At 50.1% G+C, this 18,800-nt stretch overlaps 1 protein-coding gene across 1 annotated transcript; it reads right to left on the minus strand.

The window, feature by feature from the left end:
- Nucleotides 1-6,408: 6,408 nt before the first annotated feature.
- On the minus strand, nt 6,409-14,945 carry LOC144487904 (eukaryotic translation initiation factor 4E-binding protein 1-like; the record flags this gene model as incomplete). Its single annotated transcript, XM_078205955.1, has 2 exons — nt 6,409-7,067; nt 14,757-14,945. Coding segments are annotated over 2 exons (221 nt in total), but the record flags the coding sequence as incomplete, so codon positions are not given.
- Nucleotides 14,946-18,800: the final 3,855 nt, after the last annotated feature.

An 18,800-nucleotide genomic window follows, 5' to 3' on the forward strand; every position in this document is an offset into this window, starting at 1 on the left:
CATCCTGCCCGCAACAGTGCCCTCTGCTGGTGGGGCCAGAAAGCCCCGCCCACTGTTTAACCGCCAGCCAATGGAGCGGGAGGCTGGGAGAATGCCCTGGCCCGTTCTTGGGTCTTGCCAGGGGAGTGTTTACACACCCACAGGGCGGACAGGGGGCCTGAGTTTCATATCTGATCTGAAAGAGGGCACCTCCGGCAGTGCAGCACGCCCTCAGAGCTGCACTGAAATGTTGTCTTGCCCTTCCAGAACCTCGAGTTGGTTCTCGACCGATTCTGGGATTTCCATTGATCTGTGGGGATCGATATTTAACTGAGTTTCTAGACGGGACCTTTCCTCCAGCCACATTGCACATCGTCAGTTCCCCTCAGCTGTGACTTTATCACATCCAAGGGTAGTCGCCCCATGGTGGGACTTGGATATATGTTTCAGCTCAGCACTGAGGGGGTGCTGCATTGTCCGAGATCGCGACTGTCTGGTGAGGTCTTGGGCCAAGTCTCTGCCAAATCCCATTACTCTAAAAGGTCCCTGAAAGAACGGGAGAGTTTTCCCAATCTCCTGGCTAATATTGCTCCCTTAATCAACACCACTGGCACAGATAAACTGTCAGGTAGATGGCCATCAGTTCAAAGCCTGCTCGTCCCCTCTGTGCTGCTGAGGGAGTGCTGCACTGTCAGAAGTGCCATCCTCCAGTAGAGAGGGTGAACCAAAGCCCTCGTGGGGCAAATGGAAAATTTTCCAAAGCTCCGATTGGAACCAAATCGAGGAAGTCTGTAGTCTTGTATCTTCACCCAGACACGGCGTCTTTCAAATTTCTAAGCTGCACAGTGGTTGGCACCGCTGCCTCACAGCGCCAGGGACCCAGGTTCGATTCCCGGCTTGGAACTGTGTGGAGTTTGCACGTCCTCCCCGTGTCTGCGTGGGTTTCCTCCGAGTGCTCTGGTTTCCTCCCACAGTCCAAAGACTTGTAGATTAGGTGGATTGACCATGCTAAATTGCCCCTTAGTGTCCAAAGATGTGCAGGTTAGGTGGATTGGTCATGCTAAATTGCCCCTTAGTGTCCAAAGATGTGCAGGTTAGGTGGATTGGCCATGGTAAATTGTCCCTTGGTGTCCAAAGATGTGTAGGTTAGGTGGGTTGGCCATGGTAAATTGTCCCTTGGTGTCCAAAGATGTGTAGGTTAGGTGGATTGGCTATGCTAAATGTGTGGGATTACGGGGATAGCGTGGGGGAGAGGGCCTGTGTAAGACACTCTGTCTGCGTGTCGATGCACTCGATGGGCCGAATGGCCTCTTCTGCACGTTTGGGATTCTATGATAATCTTACCCAAGAGCGCATCAACTCCTCAAACATCCCCTGGCGGCGAGCTCTTCGCTCATGAGGGCGTCACGGCAACCAGCATCCCATCCCTCGCAAAGAGGAGTGAAAGGTCTGGCCTCCTCTAGTCTGGGGGTACCGACTCCAGCCACAGGGCACCTCGAATACCTGGCGATGAGCGACTGGCACAGGACATCTCCGTGTTAACAGCTGCCTCAATGGGATCGTTGGACGGGTTCAGGGTTCAAAAGGGAGGAGGGGGAGAGCCAGAGGGGGTGGGCTGGGTGGGTTCATCAATGCTGGGGTGGAGCTGGCGTCGCTGTAACAGGTGTCCCAGGGCTGTAACGTGTACAGAGAATTCATCATAATATCCTCATACACACACCCGCAGCCGAGAGTGGCTGCTTTAGCCTGTAGTCATGGAGATTCTGAATACACGAGCTACAGTGGGGCTGTTGTTGAATCAGAGTAGCACTGGTCCACACTTTCAGACAGGGAACAGCGTGAACTCTGTGGGAATGGGGACAAACATGTAGATCCCTCCCCCCTCACCTCGGAGAAGAACATCAGTGAACATAGAGTGACTCATAGGCAAGTCCTGGACATCATGAGGGGGTGGGGGGCGGTGGTGTTGCAGTCTGGTGAACCCACGTTAACTCCACAGCGAGTTTACCAGGAGGGGGGGGGGGGGAGATCTACAAACCGGGAGAGGCAGTTTCAATCTAGACTCTATAATTTGGAATAGATTGGAATCTAAAGTTTAGTTATTAGTGTCACAAGTAGGCTTACATTAACACCGCAATGAAGTTACTGTGAAAATCCCCTCCTCGCCTGTTCGGGGACACTGAGGGAGAATTTAGCACGGCCAATGCACCTAACCAGCACGTCTTTTGGACTGTGGGAGGAAACCGGAGCACCCCGAGGAAACCCACGCAGACACGGGGGGAATGTGCAGATTCCACACAGACAGTGACCCAAGCCGGGAATCGAACCCGGGTCCCTGGCGCTGTGAGGCAGCAGCGCTAACCACTATTTAGCTGGAATGAAGGGCAACACAGCTTGTGCAGGTGAACCTACGCATGTCTGAACTTACGGCCTGTGCAGAGGAGGCAGCCCTGTGACACTGTCACAAACTACACTGTTCAGGAGGGCCCCAGGCCTTGGTGCCTTGCTCATTAGAACAAAGAATAAAGAAAATTACAGCACAGGAACAGGCCCTTCGGCCCTCCAAGCCTGCACCGACCATGCTGCCCGACTGAACTAAAACCCCCTACCCTTCCGGGGATCATATCCCTCTATTCCCATCTATTCATGTACTCGTCAAGACGCCTCTTAAAAGTCGCTATCGTATCTGCTTCCACTACCCCCTCCCCGCCGCGGCAGCGAGTCCCAGGCATTCACCACCCTCTGTGTAAAAAACTTGCCTCGTACATCTCCTTTAAACCTTGCTCCACGCACATTAAACCTATGCCCCCTAGTAATTGACTCTTCCACCCTGGGAAAAAGCTTCTGACTATCCACTCTGTCCATGCCCCTCATAATCTTGTAGACTTCTATCAGGTCGCCCCTCAACCTCCATCATTCCAGTGAGAACAAACCAAGTTTCTCCAACCTCTCCTCATAGCTAATGCCCTCCATACCAGGCAATATCCTGGTAAATCTTTTCTGTACCCTCTCCAAAGCCTCCAGATCATTCTGGTGGTGTGGCGACCAGAATTGAACACTATATTCCAAGTGCGGTCTAAATAAGGTTCTATAAAGCTGCGACATGACTTGCCAATTTTTAAACTCAATGTCCCGGCCGATGAAGGCAAGCATGCCATATGCCTTCTTGACTACCTTCTCCACCTGCATTGCCACTTTCAGTGACCTGTGTACCTGTACACCCAGATCCCTCTGCCTATCAATACGCTTAAGGGTTCTGCCATCTACTGTATATTTCCTATCTGTATTAGACCTTCCAAAATGCATTACCTCACATTTGCCCAGATTATACTCCATCTGCCATCTCTCTGCCCAAGTCTCCAACCGATCTATATCCTGCTGTATCCTCTGATGGTCCTCATTGCTATCCGCAAATCCACCAACCTTAGTGTCATCCACAAACTTACTAATCAAACCAGTTACATTTTCCTCCAAATCATTTATACATATTATGAACAGCAAAGGTCCCAGCACTGATCCCTGAGGAACACCACTTGTCACAGCCCTCCATTCAGAAACGCACCCTTCCACTGCTACCCTCTGTCTTCTATGACCGAGCCAGTTTTGTATCCATCTTGCCAGCTCACCTCTGATCCCATGTGACTTCACCTTCTGCACCAGTCTGCCATGAGGGACCTTGTCAAAGGCCTTACTGAAGCCCATGTAGACCACATCCACTGCCCTACCCTCATCAGTCATCTTCGTCACTTCCTCGAAAAACTCGATCAAGTTAGTGAGACACGACCTCCCCTTCACAAAACCATGTTGCTTCTCGCTAATACATCCACTTATTTCCAAGCGGGAGTAAATCCTATCTCGAAGAATCCTCTCCAATAATTTCCCTACCACTGACGTAACACTCACCGGCCTGTAGTTACCTGGATTATTCTTGCTACCCTTCTTAAACAAAGGAACAACATTAGTGAAGGAACCAATGCGAGCCTGATGTCCCAAGCGCGCCAGGGGGAGTGGAAGGAGAGGAATATAAAGTCCAGTGGGCTCCAGATGTTTTGGAGATGTGTGCGCCCGTTTGCGTGCGTGTGCATGCGCGTGGACTTGTGTGTGTTTGTGTGTGCATACACTTGTGTTTGTGCACATACATGTGTGTGCACATTGAGTGTGTGTGTGTGCACGGGTTTGCGTTTGTGTCCATGCATGAGTGTGTGTGTGTGTGTGTACAGAGTGAGTTTGTGGGTGCATGCACGCGTTTGCGTCCGTGCGTGAGTGTGCGTGCATGCACACATTTGAGTGTGCATATGTACATCATCATCATCAACTGTCATTTACTTGGGTTTGAGGTGAAAACAGGCCCAAAACGCTGGGGAAAGGCTTCGACCGAGAGCAGGCCGCAGCAGAGAGTGAGGCAAACACCATTCCTGACATGGTGCCCGGGCCCCTTCTGTTGGTTACAGGAGTAACCACCAACGCACTATATATATATATATATACACACATTTACCACACAACTATCCTGCTTCTTTTGTTGGCCATTTGAGATTAATTCCGCCGGCCTCAAATCAGCCGAACAGCTAATTTTATTCATTTCTTTGGAGAGATGGATGATTAATTGCATTCGTTACAACACTCCTCCCCTCGAAAGGAAAATGCTAACTCGCTGCAGCGTACAAAGAACAGACAAGGATAGAAATACACAGCGGGTCAGTCAGCGCCTGTGTGAGAGAGAGGGTGACGGCTTAAAACTCCCGCTGACAAATAAAAACAAAGTGGGATTGTCCCCCCACAACCCACTGTTACAGCCCATCAATTCTTTCAGAAAGAATTAGCTACTTAAAAAAAGGTATATCGAATTGTGTGGATGGTGGGACTCAAATACATCTCGTGTGTGAACAGCTCTCCTTTCTCAGGAGGCTAAGGAAATTTGGCATGTCCGCTACGACTCTCACCAATTTTTACAGATGCACCATAGAACGCATCCTTTCTGGTTGTATCACAGCTTGGTATGGGCTCCTGCTCTGCCCAAGACCGCAAGAAACTACAAAGGGTCGTGAACGTAGCCCAATCCATCACGCAAACCAGCCTCCCATCCACTGACTCTTTCCACTTCCCGCTGCCTCGGAAAAGCAGCCAGCATAATCAAAGATTCCACCTCACCCCGGACATTCTCTCTTCCACCTTCTTCCGTCGGGAAAAAGATACAAAAGTCTGAGGTCACGCACCGACCGACTCAAGAACAGCTTCTTTCCTGCTGCCATCAGACTTTTGAATGGACCTACCTCATTAAGTTGATCTTTCTCTACACCCTAGCTATGACTGTAACACTACATTCTGCACTCTCTCCTTTCCTTCTCTATGAACGGTATGCTTTGACTGTATAGCACGCAAGAAACAATACTTTTACTGTATTACAATACATGGGACAATAATAAATCAAATCAAAATCTTTGGAGTGTGGGAGGAAACCGGAGCACCCGGGGGAAACCCACGCAGACACGGGGAGAACGTGCAGACTCCACACAGACAGTGACCCAGGGCTGGAATCGAACCTGGGTCCCTGGTGCTGTGAGGCAGCAGTGCTAACCACTGTGCCACCATATCTATGAAGATAGCCCCTTCAGTTTCAAAGCTGGTTGTAAATGGTTAAGTCAGTTGTCCAGCTATGATGACAATATCCCACAGCTGTCTGTGTGATCTGCTCGCAGCTACGGACTCTGACATATACACCCACACTCACCTCTGAGACACTCATCTACCTGACCCTCACCCAAACCTGTTTCCTCGTTACAGAAATAAAGCACTTAGGACTCATGTTCCCATCATGAAGAAGAATAGGATGGGGTGACGAGAGATTCACCAAGGTGATGCAGCCGGTAGCACAGTGGTTAGCACTGCTGCCTCACAGCGCCAAGGTACCGGGTTCGATTCCGTGTAGGCCATTCAGCCCGAGTCTGCTCCGCCATTTAATGAGATCACGGCTGATCTGATGTGATAATCCTCAACTCCACTTTCCCGCCTTATCCCCACATCCCTCGATTCCCTGACTGATTGAAGATCTGATCGTGAACTGACAACGTGACATCCCAGAAACACCGACTACCACCTGTGCCCGTTCCTTTGGGCACCGCCTGTACTTGGGACCCGGGTTCGATTCCCGGCTTGGGTCACTGTGTGGAGCTTGCGCATTCTCCCCGTGTCCGCGTGGGGTTTCCTCCGGTTTCCTCCCACAGTACGAAAGACGTGCTGGTTAGGGTGCGTTGGCCGTGCTAAATTCTCCCTCAGTGTACCTGAACAGGCGCCGGGGTGTGGCGACTAGGGGATTTTCAGAGTAACTCATTGCAGTGTTAATGTAAGCCTACTTGTGACACTAATAAATAAACTTTAGAAACTTTACACCCGCGGAACAAAATGAGAAACGAAAAACAGCAGGCAGCCTGGGAGTTCAACGGATTATAATTGAACAGAGGTAAAGCAAGGCGCTCGCAATGGAGCTGTCACAGAAATCAAAACAGCATTCCCCAAAAAAATTCTCCCCCAAAATAAACCAGAGTACAAGCCGGCTGAGAGCCCAAAGAACCCTTTCCAAAGCTGAATTTAAACATCATTCTCAGCAGTTTTACATTGTGGCTAGGTTATGGGAATGGCTTCAGTATTGCTTCGAGTACAAACAGTTTAAAAAAAAAAGAATCTGTTTCCATTCTCTTACAAAACTTTCGGAAATAAGGACAATCCCACCAACCCCCCCTCCTCCGTTATCCCAAGAATTTGGAACGAAGACCAAATTATTCTGTCACAAAAAAAGAAGCATGATTTGACTTTGCACGGTCATCGCGGGATTAACCTCCGGCTGCTGTGGACAAAACTAAAAACAAGTTATCGGCGTTAACTTCTCTTTTCTTCTGTTTGGCAGATTTCAGCGGGCGGTGAGGGGCGGGGGGTTGGGGTGGAGGGGAGGGGAACTTGTATACCGCTGCGAAGGCCCCGGGGTTAGGTTGGGGGTGGTTTCGGAACACCAAGCAGTGTCATCGGGGAGTGGAGACTGGAATCAGCCCACTGGCACGATTAGATGTCCATCTCGAACTGAGCATCCTCCCCTGGATAAACAACAAGGAAGAGAGAGAGAGAGAGAGTTACCCGCTAATATTCCAGCATCTTAACTATTTTAAGTGGGATCCGAGGCGACGTATATCAAGCCGAAAGGTAGGCAGGGCGACTGAAGCTTAAGCAATGGAGACATCTGTGATGTTTTGTATACATGTTGTGCATTTTTTGTTGGTTTCAGGAGAATGCTCGATTCTACAGGTAGTCAGTATGTCTCGCAGGAATACAGCTCAGATGCTGGGAGAGCAGGATAACTCCTCATTTCAATATTGCAACTGGTATCCACTTCAGATCAGCCATGATCTTATTGAATGGCGGGGCAGGCTCGAGGGGCTAGATGGCCTACTCCTGCTCCTATTTCTCATGTTCTTAAATAGAGCTAACGGACTTTTGATCACTTACATTCCCCTGGGATTTCAGATTGGAGTGATCGACAGGGTCATGTAATGTTGTGGTTTAAAGGCGATGGCCTAGTGGTACTGTCGCTACGTTATTAATCCAAAAACTCAGCTAATATTCTGGGGACCCGGGTTCGAATCCCACCATGGCAGAATGGGGGAATTTGAATTCAGTAAAAAATATCTGGAATCACGAATCTACTGATGACCATGAAACCATTGTCGGAAAAACCCATCTGGTTCACTAATGTCCCTTCAGGGAAGGAAATCTGCCGTCCTTACCCGGTCTGGCCTACATGTGACTCCAGAACAACTGCAATGGGGTTGACTCTCAACTGCCCTCCAAGATCAACTAAGGATGGGCAATAAATGCTGGCCAACCAGTGATGTCATGAATAAAGGGGGGGGGGGGTATAACGCCTTCTAGAACCTCAGGACATCACTTCACAGCCAATGAAGCACTAGCTGAGGCAAAGCAGCACCAATTTACACACAGCAAGATCCCACACAAGGTGGAAGCTATTTTGGGTTGAAGATTGGCCAGGAGAGTCAGGGGGGTGAATGTTCCATTCTTCAAATATCGCTGCCTAATTTGTTTAGTCATTCATTTGTGGGACATGGGCGTCGCTGGCTGGCCAGCATTTATTGGGCGGCACGGTAGCACAGTGGTTAGCACTGCTGCTTCACAGCTCCAGGGTCCCGGGTTCGATTCCCGGCTCGGGTCACTGTCTGTGTGGAGTTTGCACATTCTCCTCGTGTCTGCGTGGGTTTCCTCCGGGTGCTCCGGTTTCCTCCCACAGTCCAAAGATGTGCGGGTTAGGTTGATTGGCCAGGTTAAAAATTGTCCCTTAGAGTCCTGAGATGCGTAGGTTAGAGGGATTAGTGGGTAAATTTGTGGGATTGTGGTCGGTGCAGACTCGATGGGCCGAATGGCCTCCTTCTGCACTGTAGGGTTTCTATGATTTCTATTGCCCATCCTTAGGTGCCCGAGGGCTGTCGAGAGTCAACCACATTGCTGTGGCTCTGGAGTCACATGTAGGCCAGACCGGGTAAGGACGGCAGATTTCCTTCTCTAAAGGGACATTAGTGACCCAGATGGGTTTTTCTGACAATCATACTCAGAGTTTTACAGCGTGGAAACAGACCCTTCGGCCCAACTTGCCCATGCTGCCCAGTTTTTACCAATAAGCTAGTCCCAATTGCCCACATTTGGCCCATATCCTTCTATACCCATCGTACCCATGTAACTGTCTAAAATGCTTTTTAAAAGACAAAATTGTACCCGCCTCTACTACTACCTCAGGCAGCTTGTTCCAGACACTCACCACCCTCTGTGTGAAAGATATGCCCCTCTGGACCCTTCTGTATCTCTCCCCTCTCACCTTAAACCTATACCCTCTTGTTTTAGACTCCCCTACCTTTGGGAAAACATATTGACAATCTCGCTGATCTATGCCCGACAATGAATGGTTCCATGGTCATTCGTAGATTCTTATTTCCGGATGTTCTTTATTGAATTCAAATTCCACCATCTGTTGTGGCAGGATTTGAACCCAGTTCCCTCGGCCATCACCTCCCCCTTGGAGGGAGGCGAGAGGTAGTTTAATAGAGAATGCCCCTCTGTCGCTCGTGAGCATGTCGCAGTGGGGGCTGTGGAGATTCTGCCGCGTGGAGGGAGCCCCCTCCCCCCTCGAGGGGAGATCAGGAACCGACAGTCCGCACCTCAAACCCTCATACCGCACCTTGCTGCCTCTGACAAAGTCCGCCAAAACGGGAAGTTAAAATCAGGAGGAGGATGGTGCACGGGGTAAGGAATTGTTAACACACGAGAAGAAAGAGTGAAGTATTTTACAAGGAGCAACCGGGAGAATTGAGTCGGCTTTGAGAGAAAAACCTGTGAATCCATGGATAATCCAAACTCTTGTGAAGGGATTCGAAGGCGAATCTCAGCACAGAGTTGAAGGATAAAGAGACAGGAAGTCAATCGTGAAGTGGCCAAGATCTCTCCTTGATGTCCGTCTTTCATGGCATCCCTCCAATCAGGTTTCTGCCCCTGCCAATGGTGGCCAATCAGCTCTTACCAGGTTAACCCCATGACCTGGATCATTAACTCTTTCCCTCCACAGCTGCTGCCTGTCCAGCTGAGTGTTTTCCAGCATTTTCCCTTGTGTTTCTTGCCCCAGGTTGCACATCCCGTCCTGACAGGTAAACTACTCCCCCCTCGTCCGATCAGATCATTCCATCCTCTCCCAATGCCTCCCCCCTGTCGCCCAGCCGGGGGTAGGCCAGACGCTCACCCAGGCCCGTTCTTGTCTATCTAATCGTCCTCAGAGAATCACTTTTTATTCATTCGTGGGACATGGGTGTCGCTGGCTGGGCAGCATTTATTGCCCATCCCTAGTTGCCCCTTGAGAAGGTGGTGGTGAGCCGCCATCTTGAATCGCTGCAGTCCACGTGCTGTGGGTTGACCCACAATGCCGTTAGGGAGGGAATTCCAGGATTTTTACCCCGTGACTGCGAAGGAACGGCGATATATTTCCAAGTCAGGATGGTGAGTGACTTGGAGGGGAATCTCCAGGTGGTGGTGTTCCCATGTATCTGCTGCCCTTGTCCTTCTAGATGGAAATGGTCATGGATTTGGAAGGTGCTGTCTAAGGAACCTTGGTGAGTTGCTGCAGTGCATCTTGTAGATGGTACACACTGCTGCTACTGAGCGTCGGTGGTGGAGGGAGTGAATGTTTGTGGATGTGGTGCCAATCAAGCAGGGCTGCTTTGTCCTGGATGGTGTTGAGCTTCTTGAGTGTTGGAGCTTCACAGGCAAGTGGGGAGTTTTCCATCACACTCCTGACTTGTGCCTTGTGGATGGTGGACAGGCTTTGGGGAGTCAGGAGGTGAGTTGCTCACCGCAGTATTCCTAGTCTCTGATCTGCTCTTGTAGCCACTGTGTTTATGTGGCGAGTCCAGTTGAGTTTCTGGTTAATGATAACCCCTTGCAATGGCTTCTCTCGCTGCTCCTGCACTGTCATCCCTGCTGCCCCGCAAGGATCAATCTTTCATACCCACCCTCCCAACGGCCCACCTTCTATTTCTCATCTACATCCTGTACCACAGCAAGGCCATGGACAAAGCAATGAAGGGATTAAAACAGGAGGGTGAGAATTTAAATTGGAAAAATCCTACAGGGCAGAGGGAGGCCATTCGGCCCATCAAGTCTGCACCGACCCAGGCCCTATCCCCATAACCCCATGCATTTACCCTAGCTAGTTCCCCCTGACACTAAAGGGCAACTTAGCATGGCCAATCCACCCAACCGGCACATCTTTCAGACTGTGGGAAGAAACCGGAGCTCCCGGAGGAAACCCACGCAGACACGGGGAGAACGTGCAGACTCCACACAGACCGTGACTCAAGCCGGGAATTGAACCTGGGTCCCTGGCGCTGTGAGGCAGCAGTGCCAACCACTGTGCCACCGTGCCACCCCAAAATAATGCATTTGATGCATCAGTGTCTCTTTGACACACTTTTGCTGCTAAAGTGAAGTTTCTTTATTAGTGTCACAAGTAGGCTTACATTAACACTGCAATGAAGTTACTGTGAAAATTGCCTGTTTGGGTGTACTGAGGGAGAACGTAGCCCACCCATCCTTCTTCCCTACCTCTCTTCCCGGCCTCTTAAACCTGGGATTGTAAACCATCAGCCTTCCTTCCTGGAGACTGGATTTTCCAATTGGAGCTTTCCATAGAAAGAAATTCATAGAAACCCTACAGTGCAGAAGGAGGCCATTCGGCCCATCGAGTCTGCACCGACCACAATCCCACCCAGGCCCTACCCCCACATATTTACCCGCTAGTCCCTCTAACCTACGCATCCCAGGACTCTAAGGGGCAATTTTTAACCTGGCCAATCAACCTAACCCGCACATCTTTGGACTGTGGGAGGAAACCGGAGCACCCGGACGAAACCCACGCAGACACGAGGAGAATGTGCAAACTCCACACAGACAGTGACCCGAGCCGGGAATCGAACCCGGGACCCTGGAGCTGTGAAGCAGCAGTGCTAACCACTGTGCTACCGTGCCGCTTTTAAACAGTTTGGTTTTGCCCAACTATCTTACCCCCATTAATCTACCAACCCAATCGAAGGAAGGATGTGTTGGCCTTGGAGAGATTCCAGAGGAGGTTCATGAGAATGATCCCGGGAAGGAAAGGCTTGACGTATAGAACATAGAACAGTACAGCACAGTACAGGCCCTTCGGCCCACGATGTTGTGCCGAACCTTTTCCGAAACCAAGATCAAGCTATCCCACTCTCTATCATCCTGGTGTGCTCCATGTGCCTATCCGATAACCGCTTGAAAGTTCCTAAAGTGTCCGACTCCACTATCACTGCAGGCAGTCCATTCGACACCCCAACCACTCTCTGAGTAAAGAACCTACCTCGGACATCCCTCCTATATCTCCCACCATGAACCTTATAGTTATGCCCCCTAGTAACAGCTACATCCACCCGAGGAAATAGTCTCTGAACATCCACTCTATCTATCCCCGTCATCATCTTATAAACCTCTATCAGTTTGAGGAGTGTCTGAGGACTCTGGGTCTGTACTTGATGGAGTTTAGAAGGATGAGGGATCTCATTGAAACTTACAGAATACTGAAAGGCCTGGATAGAGTGGATGTGGGGAAGATGTTTCCATGAGTGGGAGAGACTGGGATCCAAGGGCACAGCCTCAGAGTGAAGGAACTGAGGTGAGGGGGAATTTCTTTAGCCAGAGAGTGGTGAATCTGTGGAATTCATTGCCACACAAGGCTGTGGAGGCCAGATCATTGAGTGTATTTAAGACAGAGTTAGAAAGGTTCTTGATTGGTAAGGGGATCAAAGGTCACGGGGAGAAGGCAGGAGAATGGGGATGAGAAACTTATCAGCCATGATTGAACGGTGGAGCAGACTCGATGGGCCGAATGGCCTAATTCTGCTCCTATATCTTATGCCTGGTTAAAAACTGTATGATGCTTCTAACTATTACCGTGTGTTCCATAGAACTATAGAAATGATACAGCATAGAAGGGGGCCATTTGGCCCATCCTGCCCATGCTGACCCAAAGACACCCAGGTTCCCCTTTCTAATCCAGGCAGGGGCCAGTAACTGTTTGTTAATGTAGACAATGTTTGAAACCCGCGTGGAGAATAAAGCCGCAGGATTTCACGGTTCTGCTGTGTACGTGGTGCCTGTCTCTTTAAGACAGGACAGCGGAAGAGTCACCTGACTTGATGGACCAATGGGAACCCAGAGGGTGGCGTATTCTCTCAGGCAGAATCACCAGGGAGCCATGTAGTTAACATCATAAAGACTGGAGCCCGACTCCAGCTGCAACTCCTCTATCTAGCTTCTCTTATCAAGAAATACTTTCTGTCCCTAACAAAGTCTGAAATGTCCTGACGATACGACAAGTGCTGCAACCTGACAGGTTTTAAACAAGAATAAACTTTACCATACAAATTCAGGAGAAGTAAAACAATCTACAATATCTAGCCTGTCCTTTAACATTCAAAACACGAGGTAAATATGAATTAACAGGCAAACTGTGTTCAAACACAGCACGCTAACTTGCAAATGTGACCAAGGCAGATCCCACAGATTTGTCAACTACTCACCCAGACATCAGTAACCAGAGTGAGTCACCACATCTTGGCAAAACTCTTCTTTCCCTCAGCAGGGATTTCAACTCTTCACTTTCGAAGATCCAGTCTCTAAATTCCCTCAAATGCCACTCCATCCTGGACTGCTTCAACAACTGCGCACCTCCCGAGGGTTCAATCTCTTCTCCCGAGACTGCGCTCCACGAGATTCACAAAGTAGCCCGCCCACCTCCAATTACCGGCTCAATTTCATCTATTTCGTAGACCGCTGAGCTTTATTGAGCCGGCACTGCCCCCAGGTTTCCTGGAGCAGCTGCACCGAGCAATAAATGGCTCCCAGGGATTCTCTGAGCCCTAGCTGTCTGGAATCTGCTAACAACTGCATCTCTTTGGCATCCTGTTCCCCCGCTACACAGAGAATCCTCGTAAGCTCTACCCATCTCCATGACGAAGGACCTTTCAGGGTTCATTAAACTAATCCCAGCTCTAACAAAACATCAACCTGGACTGCACTTTTTTCCCAGCAGTGCAGACATCATGTCTCCAGTTCTCCAGCTAAGTAAGCCCACCTGGTGTTTTATAGCTCCAGCTCTTCCACTCTGACTCTCTGAAACAAACATGGTAACCTTCCGCACTGCCATTTTCTTTTATGTGTCCTGGCAATCTCGAAAGCCGGGCATTTTATGTACCGTACCTTCACAACACCCACCCTCCCAGAACTAAACATTACGGCCGGAATTCTCCAACCATTGATGCCGGCGGGATTCTCCAGTCCCGCCGGCAGGGGAACCCCCGCCTGCGGCTTTCCCACTGGCGTGGGGTGACATCAATGGGAATTCCCATTGACAGCGGTGGGACTGGAGAATCCCGTCGCGAGCAAATAAGGCACCACCTCCCGGCGGCGGGAAACACGGAGTTGGGAGGCCGGGGAATCTCGGGGAATTCTCGAGTGCGTGACCCAGGAAAGGAGATCCTGGGGAATTCTCGAGTGTGTGATCCAGGAAGGGAGATCCCGGGGAATTCTCGAGTGTGTGATCCAGGAAGGGAAATCCCGGGGAATTCTCGAGTGTGTGATCCAGGAAGGGAAATCCCGGGGAATTCTCAAGTGCGTGACCCAGGAAGGGAGATCCCGGGGAATTCTCGAGTGCGTGACCCAGGAAGGGAGATCCCGGGGAATTCTCGAGTGTGTGATCCAGGAAGGGAAATCCCAGGGAATTCTCGAGTGTGTGATCCAGGAAGGGAAATCCCGGGGAATTCTCGAGTGCGTCACCCAGGAAGGAATGTGGCAACAGGGAGGAGAATGAGAGGGGAGAAACATTTTAGGAAAATGGGCAGGAAGAAAAGAAAAACAGAGAGAAGGAAAACGGGAAGGAAAGTGGGACAGCAAATGAGTGCAGACGAAAGTGTTCAGGAAGAGAGGGTGGTGTATATGTGCAGAGATAATATGCACAAATGCGGTTCAGATACATTTAATAACAATGCGAATTGTTATGACTAGACCAGCCAGACCTGGGAACATGCTGTACGCGGTTTATCTATTCTGGTCTGTTATCACCCGTAACTTCAACACGCACAAGTTGCAGGGTCAAAACCTTTCGCCGTAACGGCCATCGCTCTCGTGGTTTAGATATTGTAAAATCTCACCGGTGGCCGGTTTCCCCTCGCGGTTGATGTCGGTACAATGGCTGGCGTCGTTCGCTTCGAGCTTGGGGTTGTCGGCAGTGCCAGGGGTGGTCACGCCCGGGATGTGTGGGAGGTAGCGAGGCGGGGTCTTGGCAATCGGGGAATGGCGGCACTCCATGAGAAACTTCCGATCGTAAATAATCCGGGTGCCTGCAAACAAGACGCAGGGAACCTGGACTCAGCTTCTTGGCAAAGCAAACTGCTGGAAGACAGCGCAAATCCCGGGGGGGGGGGGGGGGGGGGGGGAATTACTATTACGCAAGCCCCCGTGGACTAAGGGGCGTAAAGAATCACGAGGTAGGCTTGAATCATACAGGGCAGAAGAGGCCCTTCAGCCCATCGAGTCTGCACCGACCCGTGAGAAACACCTGACCTCCCACCTAATCCCATTTACCAGCACTAGGCCCAGAGCCTTGAATGTTATGAGGTGCCAAGTGCTCATCCAGGTACTTTGGGCAGCACGGTGGCACAGTGGTTGGCACTGCTGCCTCACAGCGGCCAGGGACCCGGGTTCGATTCTCGGCTTGGGTCACTGCCTGTGCGGAGTCTGCACGTTCTCCCCGTGTCTGCGTGGGTTTCCTCCGGGCGCTCCGGTTTCCTCCCACAGTCTGAAAGGCGTGCTGGTTAGGTGCATTGGCCGTGCTAAATTCTCCCTCAGTGTACCCGAACAGGAGTGTGGCGACTAGGGGATTTTCACAGTAACTTCATTGCAGTGTTAATGTCAGCCTACTTGTGACTAATAAATAAACTTTACTTTGCTTTGAAGATTGAGAGGCAACCCGCCTCGAGCACCCTCCCAGGCAGCGCATTCCAGACCATCACCGCCCTAAAAAAGGTTTTCCTCACATCCCCCCCCAAAACCTCCTGCCCCTCACCTTGAACCTACATCACCTCGTGACTGACCCTTCAACCAAGAGGAACAGCTGCTCCTTACCAACTCTGTCTGTGCCCCTCAATTAATTAAGTAAATCCTTCAACACTGGGAGCTGTTTAGTGAGGGTGTACACTCATTCACACTCAGGTCTAAGACTGCCCAACAGGGTCCCAGGACAGAGCTAATAGCCCGGGGGTCACCTGACCTGTACCCTTAAAGGGGCCGTGCGCATCCCAAACTCCAATATGTCTATGTACATCACAATTACATCTTACTAAAAATTAATGACATTAGACCTCATTCATGTGCACTTTCCGCTAAGACCTTGGAAGCGGGTGCAGAGGAGGCCCACCAGGACAGTGCAGTGATGAAAGCTGGTTCACAGATAGAAAGCAAAGAGCTCGTGGCACAGCAGTCAGCACTGCTGCCTCACCGCTCCAGGGACCCGGGTTCGATTCCCGGCTTGGGTCACTGGGTGTGTGGAGTTTGCACGTTCTTCCTGTGTCTCCATGGGTTTCTTCCGGATGCTCCGGTTTCCTCCCACAGTCCAAAGATGTGCAGGTTAGGTGCATTGGCCAGGCTAAATTGCCCCTTAGTGTCCTGGGATGCGTAGATTAGCAGGGTAAATGTGTGGGGTTAGAGGGATAGGGCCTGGGTGGGATTGTTATCGATGCAGAGTTGATGGGCCAAATGGCCTCTTTCTGCACTGTAGGATTCTATGATTTCTATGATAAATGGGTCTTTTCTCTGATTAACTAGTGGGGTTCCGCAGGGATCTGTGCAAGGACCCCAACTGTTCACATTATTTATTAATGAGTTGGAAGAGGGAACTGAATGTATTAGCTCCAAATTTGCAGATGATACAAAGTTGGGTGGGAGGGTGAGCTGTGAGGAGGATGCAGAGATGCTTCAGCGTGATTTGGACAGGCTGAGTGTGTGGACATCTGCATGGCAGATGCAGTATAATGTGGATAAATGTGAGATTATCCACTTTGGTAGCAATAATAGGAAGACAGATTATCTGAATGGATGTAAATTGAGAGAGGTGGATACTCAACGAGACCTTGGTGTCCTCGTGCATCAGTCGCTGAAAGTAAGCGCGCAGGTACAGCAGGCAGTAAAGAAGGCAAATGGTATGTTGGCCTTCATAGCGAGAGGATTTGAGTATCGGGATAGGGATGTTTTGCTGCAATTGTATAGGGCGTTGGTGAGGTCACACCTGGAGTATTGTGTGCAGTTTTGGTGTCCTTATCTGAGGAAGGATGTCCTTGCTATAGAGGGAGTGCAGCGAAGGTTTACCAGGCTGATTCCTGGGACGGCAGGTCTGTCATATGAGGAGAGACTAAGTCAGTTAAGATTATATTCACTGGAGTTTAGAAGAGTGAGAGGGGAATCTCATAGAAACTTATAAAATTCTAACTGGGTTAGACAGGGTAGATTCAGAAAGAATGTTCCCGATGGTGGGGGGAGTCCAGAACTAGGGGTCATAGTTTGAGGATAAGGGGTAAACCTTTTAGAACTGAGGTGAGGAGAAATTTCTTCACCCAGAGGGTGGTGAATGTGTGGAATTCACTACCACAGAAAGTTTTTGATTTGATTTATTATTGTCACATGTATTAGTATACAGTGAAAAGTATTGTTTATTGCGCGCCATACAGACAAAGCATACCGTTCATAGAGAAGGAAACGAGACAGTGCATAATGCAGTGTTACAGTCATAGCTAGGGTGTAGAGAAAGATCAACTTAATGCGAGGTAGGTCCATTCAAAAGTCTGATGGCAGCAGGGAAGAAGCTGCTCTTGAGTTGGTTGGTACGTGTCCTCAGACTTTTGTATCTTTTTCCCCGACGGAAGAAGGTGGAAGAGAGAATGTCCGGGGTGCGTGGGGTCCTCGATTATGCTGGCTGCTTTGCCGAGGCAGCGGGAAGTGTAGGCAGAGTCAATGGATGAGAGGCTGGTTTGCGCGATGGACTGGGCTTCATTCACAACCCTCTGTAGTTTCTTGCAGTAGAAAGTAGTTGAGGCCAAAACGTTGTGTGATTTCAAGAAGAAATTAGATATAGCTCTTGGGGCTAAAGGGATCATGGGATATGGGGGAAGGGAGGAATCAGGATATTGAATTTGATGATCAGCCATGATCAAAATGAATGGTGGAGCAGGCTCGAAGGGCCGAATGGCCTCCTCCTGCTTCTAGTTTCTATGTTGAGGGTATTAGTTCCGTTGCGAGAACACAAGGAGCTTGGATTGATCTCTCCTTGGGACAGGGCAGATTATGGAAGGGGGGGGGGCGGAAATGGGGCGGGGAGGCGGGGGAGCTGCCAGCAGAGTTATTGAAGGAATGTTCAGACAGAAAGTTACTCTCACTGGCAGGAACTTTGGAACCTTGGATTTGAGGCAATAAACAGAAGAGGGTGACGCGGAGATTGATTCAATTGCTTCCCGCAACGACTGTGCGGGATCCGGAATTGGGAAACGATGGGAGCAGGCGAATTCAGCAGCAAATTCCAGCAGGGAATCTGTATAAATCGCTGGTGAGGCCACAGCTGGAGCTTGGTGCGCAGTTCTGGTCGCCACATTGTAGGAAGCATTGTGATTGCACTGGAGAGGGAGCAGAGGAGATTCACCAGGACGCTGCCTGGGAGGGAGCGTTTCAGCTATGAAGAGCGGCTGGTGAGGCTGGGGTTATTGGAGCAGAGAAGGCTGAGGGGGGGGATGGACAAAATTATGAGGGACAGAGAGAGGATAGACAGGAAGAAACGTTTCCCCTTCGTAGAGGGGCCAATGATTGAAGGCATGGATTTAAAGGTAAGAGGCAGGAGATTGAGAGGGGATTTGAGGAAAACCTCTCTCACACAGAGGGTGGTGGGAATCGGGAACTCGCTGCCCGAAAGGGTGGTAGAGGCGGGAATCCTCACAACATTTAAGAAGCATTTAGATGAGCACTGGAAACACTATAGTGTACACGGCTACAGACCAAGTGCTGGAAAATGGGGTTAGAATGCTTGATGGCCGGTGCAGACACAGTGGGCTGAAGGGCCTCTTTCTATGCTGGAAAACTCTATGATTAAATACTTGAGGAAAAAAAGAATAGGTTGGATATTGGATGAGGGTGTAGAATGGGACTAGTTATCA

Source organism: Mustelus asterias, unplaced genomic scaffold, assembly GCF_964213995.1.
Source record: "Mustelus asterias unplaced genomic scaffold, sMusAst1.hap1.1 HAP1_SCAFFOLD_1116, whole genome shotgun sequence".
Lineage (NCBI taxonomy): Eukaryota > Metazoa > Chordata > Chondrichthyes > Carcharhiniformes > Triakidae > Mustelus > Mustelus asterias.